At 51.6% G+C, this 17,744-nt stretch overlaps 1 protein-coding gene across 12 annotated transcripts in view; it reads left to right on the top strand.

Moving 5' to 3' along the window:
- ECE1 (endothelin converting enzyme 1) overlaps nucleotides 1–17,744 on the top strand; it is a 128,782-nt gene that overhangs the window by 70,457 nt on the left and 40,581 nt on the right. For all 12 annotated transcript variants that reach the window (XM_035308055.3, XM_078330677.1, XM_035308047.3 and 9 more), the window contains 4 exons: nucleotides 2,290–2,502; nucleotides 14,665–14,786; nucleotides 16,203–16,349; nucleotides 17,430–17,495. In XM_035308055.3, coding sequence (XP_035163946.1) covers nucleotides 2,352–2,502; nucleotides 14,665–14,786; nucleotides 16,203–16,349; nucleotides 17,430–17,495 — 486 coding nt within the window. In that variant the 5' untranslated portion in view covers nucleotides 2,290–2,351. The remainder of the gene's footprint in view (nucleotides 1–2,289; nucleotides 2,503–14,664; nucleotides 14,787–16,202; nucleotides 16,350–17,429; nucleotides 17,496–17,744) is intronic.

The raw sequence follows: 17,744 nt of genomic DNA, 5'->3' as shown, positions 1-17,744 counted from the left end.
ACTCCTGACCTCAGCTGATCCACCCACCTCGGCCTCCCAAAGTGCTGGGATTACAGGTTTGAGCCACTGTGCCTGGCCTCTGAGACTGACTTCTGGGAGTAGCTTCTTGCTTTGTTTTTAAGTCCCTGTATGATAACAGCAAAAACCTTAATCAGTTAATCAGTCTGTCTCTGTCTCACACACGGACACATATACACAGAGATTCTGACGAGTCTTCCTGTGTTAGGCTCACTCTCTCAGCCTGTCTCCTGGGCATCTCCACCAGCCGAGACACTGTAAAGTTTTCCTTCCTGTGGTTTGATGTATGAAAACAATAGGTATTCTTTTCCTTCTCCAAATATGGAGTTATACCATAATACTCAACAGGCTCTTTCAACCTACATAGACATTCTCTCCTGCCCCATACAGATTCTGGTGTACCCCCACCTCGAGTTTGGGAGCAGAGCATGCAACTGTGATTAAGATGATTTGATTTAGAGATATTTAAAATGGCACCATCACCCCCACCATTTTCTTTCTCTGTTTTCATGTGTAATCGCTCCATAAGTTTTTTATGGCACACCTCTCGGCTGTGAACGATAATTTTTAATTGTGTAATTATCTCAAAGTCAGAGCACCCTGATTTTCCTGCTGTTGTGCAGCTGTGCTGAGCCCTTGTCAGCCACCCATCTGAAGGACCTTGTGTTTGTCATCGGATGTTAATAAGCCCGAAAGTGAACCCCTGCCCGCTGGCCTTATGCTCATGAGTGAGGTGAACACTGTCCCTGCTGGCCTGTGTGTTCTTTGCTGTTCTCTAAACACTGGCCTGGAACTTCAGACCCTGAGACTTGAGGAAGCTGAGCCTCCATGCCCAGCCATGGCCATCATCACTGTGAAATTGGTCTTACCTTTCTTCCTAACTTTTAGATAGAGAAACTGAGGCATGGAGAGATGAGGTCACTTGCCCAAAACCCCCACTGGCAGAAGTAGAAAGCTGGATTGAACCCAGGTCTAGCAGCCTCCAACCCTGCCTCACTGCCTCCCTGTGCGGTGGGGAAACAGATCTCAGCAGTCGGGCCACACCAGCCCCTGGTATGACCAGCAAAGAGGTGGAGAAGGGAAGCAGAAAAGCACAGCCTTGGCATGGCTGGACTAAGACAGGCCTGGGCCCAGCTCTCAGCCCTCCGCCCTCCCACACAGGTGAGTGGCCTTGTCCCATTCATTCCCTCAGTCTCCTCATCTTTAACCAGCAACATGATGGCTGCATCTGGTGGCTATAATAAGTAAACGAGATCCTGAATGTGTGCAAAGGGCCCGCTGCGGGGCCATGTTCAGCGAAGTCCCTTTGGTCGTCAGCACAGCCTGGGTGGATGGACAATTGGGCTGGTCCTGTGATTGTCGGGACTGCACAGTCAGCTTCATTTTGCTGCTGTAGGCCAGTCCTCTGCTCAGGCCACCCAGGCTTTGGGTCCTTTGGGAGAGCTCAGCCTCCAACCTTGAGGCAGGGATCTGGTCCTTTCCTCTTGCCTCTGGCAAACCAGTCTCTTAGGGTTGTTCAGCCTTTGGGTTTTTGAGGGTTCCTTGAGGTCACTCACTCTCCTGCTTGTAGGCAGGAGTGAGTTTTCATATTTCCTCCTTTTATTCCTAATAGGCTTTCCTTCTTCCTGTGCCCTGTCACTGATGTTGTCGGCATCACCCTCTTGGCACATAGTAAATGTTTGGTTTATTTTTGTAGAAAGGGCAGACATTGCTCCTGCTGTTCCCTTTTGATTTTTGTGACTATCTCCAACTGAATTGTTAGCTCCTGGATTAAAGGACTCTGCCTTTTTATGCCCAGTACCCCAGTACTCCACACACACACATGCATGGGCACACACTTGCACACAGGCACATACATGCACACACACATGCAGTCCATCCTCAGCACAGAACCTGGAAGATAGTCATTATCTTGCTGAATAAATGAATGCATGCATGAATGAATAAATTTGTTGAGCATCAAGGAATAATGAAGAGGTAATGAATATTTATGGAGGGAAAGGTTGATTAAGAGAAACACCTGGGTTCTAGGGACCTTTTAACCATAGGAGGGATTTTAGGCAGCTGAGTAGAAGCCTTGTGTTATAAGCCAGCAAATTGTAAATGGGTAGAAATCATTTCTCTGCAGGGGTCTAGTGACTGTCTAATTCCAAACCTGTGTGGTCAGGGCCTGGGTGGGACATGTGTCCCTTGGTCTCCAAGCCACCTTCTCTGCCCTCCCTGCCTCTTTCCTGCCTGCCCTTCACTGACTCTTGTCCTTGACTCCTCCAGGATCCCCCTCTGTGTGCCTGAGCGAAGCCTGTGTCTCAGTGACCAGCTCCATCTTGAGCTCCATGGACCCCACAGTGGACCCCTGCCAGGACTTCTTCAGCTACGCCTGTGGGGGCTGGATCAAGGCCAACCCAGTCCCTGATGGCCATTCACGCTGGGGGACCTTCAGCAACCTCTGGGAACACAACCAGGCGATCATCAAGCACCTCCTTGGTAAGCACCCAGCATGGAGACCAGTGAATGAGCCACAGAGGGGAGCTGTCAGCTGGACCTTCCCAGCCACTCCTGGTTAAAGGAGGAGCTTAGCAGAATAGGCATGGTAGCTCATGCCGATAATCCCAGCACTTTGATAGGCCAAGGTGGGGTGGACCACTTGAGACCAAGAGTTCAAGATCAGCCTGGCCAACATGGCAAAACCCCGTCTCTACTAAAAATACAAAAATTAGCTAGGCGTGGTGACATGCGCCTGTAGTCCCAACTACTCAGGAGGCTGAGGCAGGCAGTTGAACCTGGGAGGCGGAGGTTGCAGTGAGCTGAGATCATGCCACTGCACTCCAGCCTGGGCAACAGAGTGAGACTCTGTCTAAAAAATAAAAAAAGAGGAGCTTGGCAGAATGGAAGATCCTAGACTTGGGAGTAGGTGAAGCTGGGTTGGAATGTCTGCCCTCACTCATCGTATGATCCTGAGTAAGTCACATACCTCTGAACCTCAGTTTCTTCATCTGTAAAATGAGACTCATAAGACCCAAGCTGCAGAGTTTTGAGAACTAGAGAGCACACGTGTAAAGCATTAGCAATGTGTGTGTGGCACATAGGGTGTGCATCAGAACTGGGGCTGTGGTCGTTGCTTTTGTGGCTTCAAGTTTGGCAAAGCTTTTGACTAGTGTTGACTGAGTTGTGAAAGTTGTGAGCAAAAGGGATCGAGGCTGAACACACTAGATCAGATTCTAGGGTTGTGATCCAGTGTAAGTTCTAACAACAGCTTATCAGAGAGTTAGTTATTCAGTGAGGCGGGAATCATGCTTGGCCTCACGGTGATCAGGCTTGCATGATAAGCCGTCTGGTCAGAGTTCTCTTTGTATTTCACTAGGCCTTTGGCACCTCTAGTTCACCCCCATGTTTTATCCTCAGATTAGAGTCCCACGTCTGTCTTGTTTGCAGCTGTATCCCTAGTTAATGTTTGTTGAATTCCCATCTGCCTACTAGGCTCCTCCTCCAGTATGAAATCACAATACCCACACTGTACCACAGAGCCGCTCACCTGAACCCTCCACAGCTGGGATCGTGGCCATCTCCCTCTCCTACTGTCCACTGTTCCATCCTGGGATCCTTAATGCTGGGAGAGGCTGGATTCTGAAAAGCCAGTCAATTTTGCCATCAATAACAGAACTTAGATCTGACAAATACTTATTTTTTTATTTATTTATTATTTATTTATTTATTTTTGTTAATCAATGAGAGCTTATGTTGCTCAGGTTGGCCTTGAACTCATAGCCTCGCCTCCTCAAGCGCCAGGACAACTGGCCGGAGCTATCGCAGACCCCGGATACTTGTTTTTTTAAAAAACCTTTAAGATATTTAAAGGTAGGTACAATAGAAGATGCCCGAAAGGGGACATATCTTCTCAAAGGGACAGAAAGCTTAAGAAATAGGAAATTATTCTAAATGGACAATTACCAATTTAAGGCATCTCAATCCTTTAGATTACAGGGAAAGTAGACAAACCAGTGAAAGACACCTTTGCTTTCTTTCCTGCCCCAGCCCCACAGAGTAGAGCCACTGCTAGGTAAGACATACCCACCCATTTTCCTGGTCCCCCACAGCTCCTGAAGCAGTAGCAGCTGCCTTCAGCCTGACTCCCCGAGGATGAGAGCAGGGTGGTGTGTATTGAGGTGGGGTTGAGGCTCAGTATGTCTGAAGCACCATGTCCGAAGCAGCAAAGCCCCAGCCTGAGATGTCCCCCTGCCTGCCTTATGCCACCAAAGTGCCGTTGAAAGGGGATGATGCAGCCTTTCATTTTAGAACTAGATGCTTAAAAGGCAAACATGTTTGTCATTGCAAGACTGGAAATCGAGGACATCCCTTCTCCAGCGCCTGACGTCACAGCTGGGGGCTTGGCAGGGCCCATAGTCCAGGTAGTGTAACAAGGTAGGTCGGTCCTTCTGCTTCAGAGTCACCAGGACCTGGATTCAAATCCTGACTCTGCCACTTACTATGAGGTCTTGGGTCAATTACATAACCTCCCTGGCTTGTTTTCTCGTTAGTACAGTGGGAATCAGACCTCCTCTGAATTTTGAAAATTAAATGGGAAATACATTTAAACATATTTAAACCATGCCTAGGCCTGGCATGTGGTGTTTGTATTGATGTTACTGTTATTATTCACCCTTGACCTTTGCACAGCGCTTGATAGGTTACAGAGCCGTTTGGTAGACGCCATCCCATTGGATCCTGCAGGATGGAAGCTGGGAAAGTGTGGGTTCACTCTATTGGTAGATGAGGAAAGCGAGGTCTGGAGAGGTCCTCATGACAGGCTGGTGAGTGGCAGAGCTGGAACTTCCCTGACGCCTGGTCATGTGCTGTTTCCCCTGTCCCACACCACCTCCTTCAGGTACAAGGGACAGACATAGCCCCTTTCCACAGTGTCTGCAAGAACCTGCAGGGAATGCAGAGCCTGGGGGCCTGAAGGAGGGAGAGACACTGATGTCCACCATGAGCTGTGCACTGTACCAGGCTCTTTAGAGCCACTGCCTCCTTACCCCTCACAACCTCAGACTTCAGGATTGTCGTTCCCATTTTATAGATGCAGAAGCTGTGGCTCCCAGAAGTTAAGTGACTTTGTCAAGGACGTACCACCAGTCTAAAATGGAGAGGGGCTCACGCTCTGGGGAGCAGTTAGCATTTAGAGGGGAGGAGGCAGGAGAGTGGACAGGCTCTGTAACTTCCCAGTTAGGTCTAGAACGGGCTCTTAGGTATTGTGTGGGTTCTGATCCCACTGGTTCTGGGGCTGGCTCTCATCGAGAGAGCCTTAGGTCTGGGCCAAGATTGAGTCCATCCCCACTGTCCCTGAGGGTCAAGCCGTGGGCGGGGAGCTGCACCAAATGGGGCATGGAACAGCCAGAATCATACATTTAACCCTGACTCCAAGGCCAGGGTCTGGTAATACCAGGAGGCTAGACCACAGGGTTTTGAAGTCAAGCAGTCCTGGTGTTCTAGCTGCTTATCACCCGTGTGGCCTTGGACAAGTGACCTGGCTTCTCTCTCACTTAGTTTCATTATCTGTACAATAGGGATAATGATGCCTCCTAACACATCCGGTTACTATGAGTATTGACTTGCCTGGGATGGTTCAAAGTGCTCAGCTCAGAGCCTGGCACCTAATAGGTGCTCAGCAAGGCACAGCTGCCCTCGTAGTGGTGTTAGGTGAGTTCCAACCCAGACTTCTTACAAACAAGCTGTATGACTGCAGAGCAGTCACCCAGATTTCTAGGTCCTCAGCTCATCACCTATAAAGTGGGAGCTAACTCAGACTCAGATTATTAGTAGGGCTGCTCTAAGGGTTAATTGGGTAGTCAAAGAGCAGAGTCATTGTTGCTTATTTATGTCTTAGAGAAGCACTGGTGTGGGCCCAGTTATCAGGAAGGAGGCGCAGAGTGCAGTGATGACACACTGAGTGTTTCATTTGGATTATGGCGAACTCATGGAGTAGGCTGTATTTGCCCATTTTACAGATGAGACTCATGAATATGAAGGAAATGTATTTCCCAGGAAAGGATGAGGCTGGGATTAGACCCAGAGCTGTAGGGCCTGGAAGCCTATGTTCTTTCTCTACTCACTCCACTGTCAGATTCACCAGAGAGAGACCCTGGATTGGCACGGCTTGTGGGGAGAGCCGCCAAGAAGCATGGTTTGCCTGCCTCCTTTCCCCAGTGGCTGCTTCCTTGAGCTCTCAGGCCAGGCCAGCCGAGCCCCAGCCCAGGTCTGATGAACACAGAAGCTGGGGTCACCCTGTGTCATACTGACCAGGGGCTTCCCCAGAAGGCCCTGTCCTGGGGTCCCCTCCCCCAAGGCTCACTCCTTAGAACTAGTCTGGAAACAGCCCCTCACCTGTGGGCCTTAATACCTGGGGCTTTGATACATGGAAACTCCTGAAGGAGTAGATGGCAGGTGAGTGGGTGACAAAAAAATGCAGGTGTGTGGGCCAGTGCATTCTTGAGCTTAAGGCCAGGCTGGGTTCAGCCTGTCCAAGACAAAGGGATCAGCCAGCAGGCCTCGGAAGAGAGCTAGAGCTGATGGGCATGGGAACAAGCCAGGGGTGCCCAGGCCACTCCGACCTGCTGAGGGGAGGGCTTCCCTCTAGGCAGAGAGGGGAAGAGGGGCATTCAGAGCATCAGTGCAGATTGCATCAGCCTGTCCGGCAGGATAGCTGTTACCATCTGCTTTTGTGACCTTGGGCAAGCCATGCCTTTCTCTGCCAGGTGAATTCATGCTAGCCTCCTCAGAGGAAATTCAAGCAGATCTGTAGCAGGTGGGCTGAACTAGGCCATGTGCCACCGTGGCATGACCTGGCAGTCTTCCAGCTGGGGATGGTGACCTCAGCTGCAGGACACACGGATGCCTCGTACCACACTCTGCCACTCCCCCAAGTGGCCAGCCTGGGCTGTCCTTGTAGGTTTTGAAGAGATGAGAGTGGGTGGCCTCACTTCATCAGAGGAAGGAAACAGCCAGGCCCTTCCATGCTTAGACTTGGCCCTACCTTGAGCTTTCCAACTGTACTTGTAGCCCAGATTATTCCACCTGCTAGAGTGCCTACACCACCCCCTCCAAAGCCTCCAAGACTTTTCCCAAACCTGCTTTCTCCATTGTCTTCCATGGCTACCAAAGGGTCTCTCTAGGCTTGAGCCACAATTACATTGTGTGTACCTGTCATGTTGGCTTTGCTATATTTTATACTATAAGATGAATACATACAAAAAAATTAGTGTATGCTCATTGCGACAATTCAAGCAACACAGATTCCATAAAGGAAAAACTAGTAGTCTGCCTTCCTTCTACCCCAACAGCAGTCTCCCTGGGAAATACACATAAAATATTCCAATAGCATTAAACGTGCCTGTGTCAGTGATTTGGCAGTTAATCATGTCACCCTGTGACATCTCTCATGTTTTCATTTTGACATGTTTTCCCCATTGCTGCTGTCTAACCGAGTTTGATCTTCCTGTGCATGTTGGAAGGAAGCATCTATGAACAGGATCTGTATTACAGATGCTTTCTGTCCAGCATGGTGTCTACAGGAGTGGGTGCTGCCTTCCTGTTTGGGGAATGGTTACATGGACTGATTGATTCTTAGTCTGTTTGTGCTAATGTAACAAAATACTACAGACTGGATGATATGGTGTGGCTGTGTCCCCACCTAAATCTCATCTTGAATTATAACTCCCACAATTGCCACATTTTGTGGGAAGAACCTGGTGGGAGGTAATTGAATCATGGGGGTGGGTCTTTCCCGTGCTGTTCTTGTGATAGTGAATAAGTTTCACAAGATGTGATGGTTTTAAAAATGGGAGTTTCCCTGCATAGCCTCTCTCTCTTTGCCTGTTGGCATCCGTGTAAGATGTGACTTGCTCCTTCTTGCCTTCCACCATGATTACGAGGCCTCCCCAGCCATGTGGAACTGTGAGTCCATTAAACCTCTTTTGTAAATTGCCCAGTCTTGGGTATGTCTTTATCACCCATGAAAACAGAGACTACTACACTGGATAATTTATGAACAACAGGAATTTATTTCTCACTGTTCTGGAGGCTGTGAAGTCCAAGATCAAGGCACAGGCTCGTTCACTGTCTCTGTTAAGCGTTGTTCTCTGCTTCCGAGATGGCAGCATGAACTGTGTTCTCACATGGCATAAGAGACAGAAGAGGGTGGAACTCGCCCTCTCAAGCCCTTTCATAAGACACTAATCCATTCAGGAGGGCAGACCCCTCATGGCCTCATCACTTCCTAAAGGCCCCACCTCTTAAAGCTGTTGCATTAAGGATTAAGTTTCAACATTAATTTTGGGGGGGACATAGACATTCAAATTATAGCATTGATTCAGTGATGTGAGGATGGGAGGGAGTGTCCAGGTCTTCTTAGAGGGAGCTGGGCTGCTTCAGGTTTATCTCTGGTTTCCTGAGTCAGCCTACCGGAAAGGATGGGAAAGCAGAAAAGGCTTAGGCTCCAGTCCTGGCCTGAGCCACTCTTGCGACCTTGGACAAGTTACCTAACCTCTTGCCTCTAAATGAAGTGTGATAACAGCCACTGTGGAAATCATTAGGGCAAGATGCATGCACATCCACGCCTGTGCCTGTCTACAGAGGAGGCAGTTCACTTTCTCAGGAAGACTTGTAAGCTTTGCCCTTGTGGGCCAGTTTCTTCACCTCCCTGGGCCTCATTTTCCTTGTCTCTGAAGTGGGATGTGCTATCCCCTCAGGGGACCAGGGTGGCCTGCCTTAGACACAGTGCATGGTGGTGGTGGAATTACTTGTGCTCTGCAGAGCAAGGCGCCTCCTGTATCAGCACCCCTTTCCCTGCAGCACAGGATGGGGCTCCTGAGGCCTGTGACTGAATGGAGCCTGGTTTTATCTAAAACAAACACTGGTCCTGCCCTGGTGTGGAGTCAGGGCCTCACAGGCTCCTGGCCAGATGGTCCCACTGTAGCAAGGGAGGCCACACGATTCCCAGACACCTCTATCCCCGCAGCTTGCGGGGGATTCCCAGACACCCCTGTCGCCCCACAGCCCTGCCTGGGCGTTCGTTTCCTCCCTTAGGAGTGATGTGGAGAGGGCATTCCAGTGAAAACTCCCAGAGGAAGAAGCGGCTGATGAAATGCTGTTCTGTCTTTGTCTCTGGGACTTTGGGGTAGGGACTGAGGAAGCTTCTGGAAATCAGGGCCCCTGGAAGGAAGTACCCAGGCAGTGTGGAGCTCTGTTGTTTGGCCCTAGGCTGCCAAAAGATCTTCATACCACTGGAGCCGTGGAAGAGCCACCATCTCCAAACTGTGCCCCCAACACAGTGCCAGGAGCCACACTGTTGGGTGTTGGCTTCCTTGCCTCCATGAAATCTTCTGGGAAGTGAACGTGAGCCAGGGATGTCTTAAAGGAGACCAGAGCATCAAGCCACAGTCTCGTTGAATCAGTGACAGCTCTGAAAGGGGGATGGGACCAGCCTGGGGCTAGTCTGAGAAACAATGCGGAGACAACAGCACCCTGAATGAGGCGCTGTGGAGGGTTCACACAGTCCTGGAGACCTTTTTCTTCAAGTTCTGTGTCTGCTTTCACTTTGCTTTGTTGTTTTGTTTTGTTTTTTGAGACCAAGTCTTGCGCTGTTGCCCAGGCTGGAGTACAATGGCATGATCTTGGCTCACTACAACCTCCGCCTCCCGGGTTCAGGTGTTTCTTGTGCCTCAGCCTCATGAGTAGCTGGGATTACAAGTGCCCACCACCATGCCCAAATAATTTTTTTATTTTTAGTAGAGACGGGGTTTCACCATATTGGCCAGGCTGGTCTCAAACTCCTGACCTCAAGTGATCTTCCCACCTCGACCTCCTAAAGTGCTGGGATTACAGACCTGAGCCACTCATTTCACTTGGAAACACAGCCACTTCCCTCCCGCAGGAGTGCTGGAGTGCTATCTTTCTGTTATTCATTGTTTAATTCAATCACCAATTATGCATCAGACACTCTGTGTGCCAGGCACTGCTCGGGACTGGGGATTATGTCAGGAACAAGACAGTCTTGTCTTGTGGAAGTTACACTCCAGCAGGGAAGACAGACAATAAACAAATAAATGACTAAATACATCATAGGGCTGTAAAGAGTAAGGGCTCAAAACAATCAAGTAGGGGCTGGGGCCAGAGAGGGAAGAAGCCGGTGTAGCTGCAGCGATCAGGAAGGGATGGGCTTTCTGAGGAGGGAGGTCTGAGCTTGAGTTAAGGAGAGAAGAGGCCACCTGGCCGTGGGGAGAAGAGTGTAGGGCAGGAGCTAGAGACAGGTGGGTGTTTCTCAACCTGCAGTTATCATTACCCCTCCATGAAATTTTAATTCCAGAGGTACCCTGGGTGTCTACTGCTATTTTTAGTCTATATACACAGTAAAAAGAGTAAGATGCTTTGTCCTGCAAGAATAAATCCTTGGGGGCAGCATTGCCCCTGTTAGAGATGCATGATATAGGGCCCTATGGGCAATTTAAGGAATTGGGGCTGGGTGTGGTGGCTTGTGCCTGTAATCCCAGCACTTTGGGAGGTCGAGGCAGGTGGACTGCCTGAAGTTGGGAGTTCGAGACCAGCCTGGCCAACATGGTGAAACCCTACCTCTACTAAAAATACAAAAATTAGCTGGGCATGGTGGAAGATACCTGTAATCCCAGCTACTCGGTAGGCTGAGGCAGGAGAATCGCTTGAACCTGGGAGGCGGAGGTTGCAGTGAGACGAGATCACGCCTGCACTCCAGCCTGGGAGACAGAGCAAGACTCCGTGACAAAAAGAAAAAGAAAAGGAATTGGTATATTCAAGTGCCTATTTGGTCTCAAAGGAGTTCAAGACAGCTCCCTCTACAGACTGCCCTGACCAGGCCTCCACTTGGGTGTCTCATAGAGGTCTCAAACTTACTCTTTAGGCAGTAGTTGTGTGCACGTAAGCTCTTCCTAAGCCTGCTCCTCATCCTCAGCCTGCTGTTCTGCAGTAACAGCAGCTTCTCACTCAGGCCAAGGAAACTTGGCTCTGTTCTTGGCTCTCCTTTCTCTCAAACACTTCTAGCCCCATGCTGGCCAGGTGCCCATCTTCACTCACCTGGTCCCCTGTAGCAGCCTCCCGCCTGGCATCCTCACTTGGGCTCTTGTCCCCTGGAGCCTGCAGGACAGTAGGTACCCCCTGAATGAGGAAGAGAAAGAGGAGGTGGGAGAGTGTGCTGTGGGTTGTCCCTGTGGGCTCCAGGAACCAGGGGGAGGAAGAGGAATGGTGTCTTCTTCCAAGGCTCCTGCCCTGGCCAGCATCGGCAGTGGGGATACGGATGACACGCATGGAGGGGGCGCGGACACCAGCTCCTGGCGGGGCCTCCTCATCCGTCCACTCCTGCCCCACCTGCCTGATTTCTTTTTAAAAAAGTGAAATCTTAAGTGGACACCCGGCCTCATCACCCCCTCATCCTCCAGGTATGAGGAATCACCAGAAAGGGAACCTGGGCTCTGTTCTTGCAGCCGCTCCTGTTGCTCGGGGCCTGCTGGGTCCCTGTCCAGAACTGCAGAGACCACTGACACATGGAATAGGGGAGAGGCAGCCCGAGCACAGCCTTGCTTCTGCTCCATGTTGGGTTCATCCTTCAGCCCTCAGCTCGAGCATGGCTTCCTCAGGGCCGTGCTTGGCCTCCCTGGTCTCCCACCCTCCCCTCAAGGCCTCTGGGACATTCTCGAGAGTTCACCAGGCGTAATCAGATGCTCCTGCAAGTCCTTGGCTGCCGTCCATCTCACTCAACAGGCTGCAAGCTCCATGTGGACAGGCTTCCAGCTGTGTTGCCCACTGTCCTCCATACCCAGCCTGGCGGCTGCCAGACAGAAAGAACTTTATAAACAATGTGGGAAAGCTCTGTAAATAGCGTGGCACCCAGGTGGTGGAGGCCAAAGGAATAAACTTTGAACCTGGTCTGGGGCAGCCTCAGCAAAGGAGCAGGGAGGCTGTGATGGAAGGACACACTCCTTCTCTCTCCTGGTGCTGATTCAGGGCTTGTGGACAGGTGGTAGGAAAATGCCTCAGAACTCCTGTGATGAGCACAGCCAGGCTGCTCCTGGGAGCCATTCTTTAGGCCTCTTATCTTGGTGGCCTTGGGGGAGGGAGAGGCCAGGCTTGCTCATGGCCAGAGCACACAGAGTGCCTTCCCCAGTGCTGGCCCTGGCATTCCAGAGGAGTGGCTGGAGCCAGATGTGGCTGGTGAGACGCTGCATCTGGGGCCTCTGGGGACTGGCGAGTAACGAAGATTCTCCTGCTTTCTCTTCCAAGAGCTTCACTGGGAGCGTTGCCATAGGAACGAGGCACTTCCCTTTTGCTCTCCCTGATCCTCTGCATCCCAGCTCCGGTGTTTCTGTCCTCCCCATCTTCCTGATGCTGGTGCTGCCGTGGGGCCGGGAGGACACGCAGGTTTTTCCAGCACTTGGCAACGCAGTAGCTTGTGGTCTCTAGGGCTGTGTGAACCCTCCACAGCCCCTCATTCAGGCCCCTGACCCTGTCTCCCAAGGGGCTCTCTTGTCTCTGTATCTTCCTTCAGACCTGCTCCAGGCTGATCCCGTCCCCCTGACTTCAGCAAGACCAGGGCTGATGCTCTGACCAGTGAAAGCTGTGGTGCTATTTATGGTGAGGATCGGGAGGCAGGGAGCTCTTGGGTGAGGCTGGGAAAGCTGATGAAAGACTGGCTGGGAAGTGACTCGTGTCCTTTGCTCCAAGTGGCTACGCCAGGCAGCTTTCTTTTCTCCATGCAGCCTGCCTGCCCTTTCATGCATCCCTGCTTGTCCCCACACTGTCCTGTCCTGCTCCCTGCAACCCACTGTCCTCTCCCCTCCCTTCTACCTGGTGAATGACTTTGTATTTCAGAACCAGCTTGAATGGAGCGCCCTCTGGAGACCCCCTTCTCCCCACCCCTCCAAAGGGAGTGATTTTCTCTGTGCTCCACAGCCACGTGCGTTGTTCACAACACTGTCGTGTCTTGCGGTCATTTCTTTGAGTTTCTGCAGGGTGCCAGGCACAGGGCTGGGCTCTCAGGTTTACAGGCATGAAGAAGACCTGCTTCCTGCCCCAAGGAACCCATGGTCTAATGTTGGACACAAGTGTGCAGTGCGGTGAGGGCCTTTGGGAATGAACATCTCAGGAGAGGCTTCACTGAAAAGATGGCCCCGTAGAGGCCTTGATGTTAAGTAGGATTATTTATCTATTTTATTTTTTTTGAGATGGAGTCTCACTCTGTCACCTAGGCTGGAGTGCAATGGCATGATCTCGGCTCACTGGAACCTTCACCTCCTGGGTTCAAGCGATTCTTCTGCCCCAGCCTCCCGAGTAGCTGGGATTACAGGTGCCCCATCATGCCTGGCTAATTTTTATATTTTTGTGAAGATGGGCTTTCACCATGTTGGACAGGCTGGTCTTGAACTCCTGACCTCAGGTGATCTGCCCACCTCAGCCTCCCAAACTTCTGGGATTACAGGCGTGAGTCACTGTGCCCAGCCGAGGTTGAGTAGGGTTTTAACAGGGTCCCATGCAGAAGCTCCTTGGGGACAGGGATGTTTTCTCTTGTGTCGCACAGCTTGCACAAGGCCTAGCGTAGGGTAAATGTCTAGTATCTGGTCAGCAGGTGGATAGATCCAGTTCTACCAAGAAAGCCTTTGGGAAGGAGCTGGGGTTTGAGGGATCTTTGAAGGAGGCAAAGGAAGGGGTTTCAGGGTCCGAGAGAAATGAACATGAAATGAGGAAAAATGGCCAGAGCAGTGAGGAGTGTCCCAGAGGGAGCAAGAGGGACGGATGGAATTGAGGGGTTGGGAGAATCCGGCATGGTCTGGAATAGGGTTCTGAGAAGGCTCAGGCACAGAGCCCCAGTACATAGTAGGTCATTGTGGACCTGAGCAGCAAGGCGCAGTCATCTTCACCAGGTGCAGACAGTAGCGCCCCGTACCATGCACCCACCGGAGCACTGACTTTATTGGGTGGCATCTGGACCAGGGCACTGAGGTGAGGGAGAAGGGAACGGCATCTCGGGGGTGTCCAGGGTAAGGTCTGAGAAGCCACTGCAGAAGGAAGATGCTGCTTGCTGGAGTTGGCAACGGCGGTGGAAAACAGCCCTCAGAGCTGACTGTGAAGTCGACTAGTAAACATGCCCAGCCCCTCTAAGGAGACTGCGAAAAGTAAATTCATAATGAATGAGCCTTTTGAGTTTCTATCCAGCTTCAGTCTTTATCACAAGAAAGGTCATCTGGGATCTGAAAACCAAGACGGGCCTCTGTCCCATGCACCAGGCAGGGGCGTTTGCACATGTTATCTGCGGGGTAGCACACTGTCCTGCTGGTGGGCATGCGTGGCCAACCCGGCAACGTCTGTGAACCCAACTGGCAAAGGGAAAGGAACATGGTAGACTCTTTTTCTTTGCAGTCAGCAAAATTTCCAGAGTGCCTCCAGCTTGCCAGGCTCTGCCCAGGGGCCCTCACATACCCTCGGTGATGGTGTTCCTCACCACCACCTCAACAGGCAAATGTCAGCGCTCCTTTGCAGCTGAGATCACCAAGGCTCCGAAAGGAGGGACTTCCCTAAGGCCACCCAGTGGGCAAGTGGGGCCACATTGCAAACCACTGTCTGTTGTTCCAGAAAACTCCACGGCCAGTGTGAGCGAGGCAGAGAAAAAGGCACAAGTGTACTACCGTGCGTGCATGAACGAGACCACAATCGAGGAGCTCAGGGCCAAACCTCTAATGGAGCTGATTGAGAGGGTGAGTCCCTCGGGCAGACTCTCTTCCCAGCCCTGGCCCATGTCACCTGCCCGCCCCCTGGCTTCCACTGCAGCCCTCCGGTACCACTGAGCTACGTCACACCTCCAGCCGGTAGCATGAAGAGAGAGAGTGAGAAAGAGAGAGCGTGTGTGAGTGTGAGCACATTGCATAGCTGCGTGGGTGGGATGTCTGCGCATGTGTTTGTGTGAGGGTGTGTGTCAGCATTTGCTGTAGATGTCTGTCATCTGTCTGTGTGTCCCCGTGCATCTGTGTGTGGGACAGGGGCCATGATTAGAGGGAAAATATTCCTCCACGTGGCTTCTGCTTTTTCTCAGGAGTTGTGTTTGTGTGTATGGAGGGGTGTGCGCCCATTCCAGAAAGACCCACAGAAAGTCTGGCCCAGAATCAGAGCCCTCCCTGTAAGGAGGGACCAGGCCATGCTCCTATACCTGTTTACTCCTGAGTGGGGGGGAAACCTCTTTCTTCCTGGGCACCTGCCAATGGGTCTTGAGCAGACTCTGAGTCTTCCTGGTGCAGACAGAAGATGTCTGTGGATGTTTTCTGCCTGCCTCATGCTCCAGGGATGGCCCTGCCTCTTAGCTTGGCTCTGGGAAAGCGTTGCAACAGGGTTGGTGGCTGCACGTGCTGGGGACTGTGCTAGCCCCTCCTCTCTGGACAAGTTTCATGTGCCAAACCAAGGAAGACCAGGGAGATTTTTAAAAATCCAACTTTCTTGGGAGGCTGAGGCAGGAGGATCACTTGAAGTCAGGAGTTCGAGACCAGCCTGGGCAACATAGCAAGACCCCATCTCTACAAAAAAAAAAATTTAAAAATCAGCCAGGTGTGGTGATACACACCTGTAGTCCTAGCTACTTGGGAGGCCGAGGTGAGAGGATCGCCTGAGCCCAGGAGGTGGAGGCTATAGTGAGTTGTGATGGCCCTACTACACCCCAGCCTGGGAGACAGAGTGAGACTCCATCTCAAATAAAATTTTGTTTTTAAATCCCAACTTTGAGACTAAAGTAGACCATAGTTTATCAGCCTTCTTAAACATGGAGAGCCTTTTATCCCCAGAGGCACAATTGAATTTACGTTTTGATAAATCATATTTACATGATTTCATTATTCAAAATATAAACCGTGAACCAGAAGAAGTTTCCCATTCTTATCACAAGCACCCAGGAAGCGGCTGAATTCATGCCTGGCTTGTCTAGGATAAGCTTTGCTCCATCCGTAGGTCTCTAGCTCATGGGTTGGAAACCCCCAGTGAAGACCAATCCTTTCGTTTGCTCTTGAGGCTCAGAGAGGTCAGGTGACTGCCCCAGAGTCACAGAGCAAGTCAGCTGCAAAACCAGAATCCGAATCCGGGTCTCCCTGCAACCTCATCACCTCCCTGCCTGCTCTCCCTCCCCACAGCTCGGGGGCTGGAACATCACAGGTCCCTGGGCCAAGGACAACTTCCAGGATACCCTGCAGGTGGTCACCGCCCACTACCGAACCTCGCCCTTCTTCTCTGTCTACGTCAGTGCCGATTCCAAGAACTCCAACAGCAATGTGATCCAGGTGAGCTGGCTTGAAACTGCAGGGCGGAGGGCAGGGGGCACAACCTCTTCCTGTTTAGAGTTTAGTGGGCCCTGGGATAGGAGAGAGACTTGCCCTGGGTGAGGCGGCTGGTTTCTGGCTTCTGAGCCTGGATTATTTCCAGAGGCCCCATTGGTGAGATCTTTGCAAGCTGCCGGCCTTGCTTATGTGGGCGCTGCACACACATGAACCTTCAGGTGTTGATGGGTTCCTGTGGGCCCCAAGAGTGATGTCAGCTCCTGGGCACAGCTGAACCTACATCCTGGTTTCCCCTCCTCGGCGTCTGCTCTTTGTAACTCGGCTTGGAATGGTTTTGAATCCATCTTTCCCTGTCAGAGCATGCCCCAGACAGAGGGTCAGCATGCCCGGGGAGCCCCAACACTGGTCTGCCCCAACCTCAGATGCAGAAGTAGGAACCCAGGCTAGGGGTCCTAAAGGCTGAGTTCCCAGCCCATCTCTACCATTAGCTCACTTTGTGTCCTTGGGCAAGTGTCTCGACCTCTCAGAGCTACAGTTTCCTTATCAATCAAATGGACTGCAGTAATACCTGTCCTAGGCATTCCAAGATGTGGCCATGGGTGCCAGTAGTGGCAAGCATGAATTGACCCTCCCCTCCTGCTCGGCAGGCACTTGACTGGCACTGTCTTCTTGACTCCCCATTTCAGCTCTGAAGATGTGGTTTTATTTTTTCTTTTCCTGATAAGGAACCTGAGAATCAGAAAGGTTCAGTAACGTGGCCAAGGTCACACAGCTTTTGAGTGACTCTTAACCACCAGGAAAGTGTTGAGGAGATAGAGGTGCTTTGCTGAGGTAAGGAGGTGTTTAGAAAGGAGGGTGGCTCTGCCCAGCCCTTCCGAGGAGCCTGGGAGCCCTATACAGGCAGGAATGTGTCATCCCATCCCTGAGTGGGCTTCCCCTTGACTGTAGCCACCAGTCCTGCTTCTGCAGGGGCCTGAGCAGGCCTCTGCTGCCACGTGCCAGCCGTTCCCAGAGCAGGAGGCCATGCAGTGGACACACACGTGTGCAGCACAAATTCCCTCTCATGCCTGCCTCTCTCACTAGGTGGACCAGTCTGGCCTGGGCTTGCCCTCGAGAGACTATTACCTGAACAAAACTGAAAATGAGAAGGTGAGCGTGCCTCTCCCTTCCCCAGCCCACCTCCCAGGATGGTCCTTCCTGCTTGGTCCACTCCGACACCTGTGCATGTCTTTGAAGCTAGGGGAGCCCAGGGGTGTTGGTGACCTGATGGGTGACAGGCAGACCCTGGCAGGGGAGAGACACTATCTAAGCTGGCTGTGTCACTCAGGCATTGTGGACACAAGGGGCAGGAGACAGGTATCTTTTGTCCTGGTTCTAGAGAGAGGCAGCAGTAACAGC

The sequence above is a fragment of the Callithrix jacchus genome, chromosome 7 (assembly GCF_049354715.1).
Source record: "Callithrix jacchus isolate 240 chromosome 7, calJac240_pri, whole genome shotgun sequence".
Taxonomy (NCBI): Eukaryota; Metazoa; Chordata; class Mammalia; order Primates; family Cebidae; genus Callithrix; species Callithrix jacchus.
This window is presented reverse-complemented; position numbering and strand designations above follow the sequence as displayed.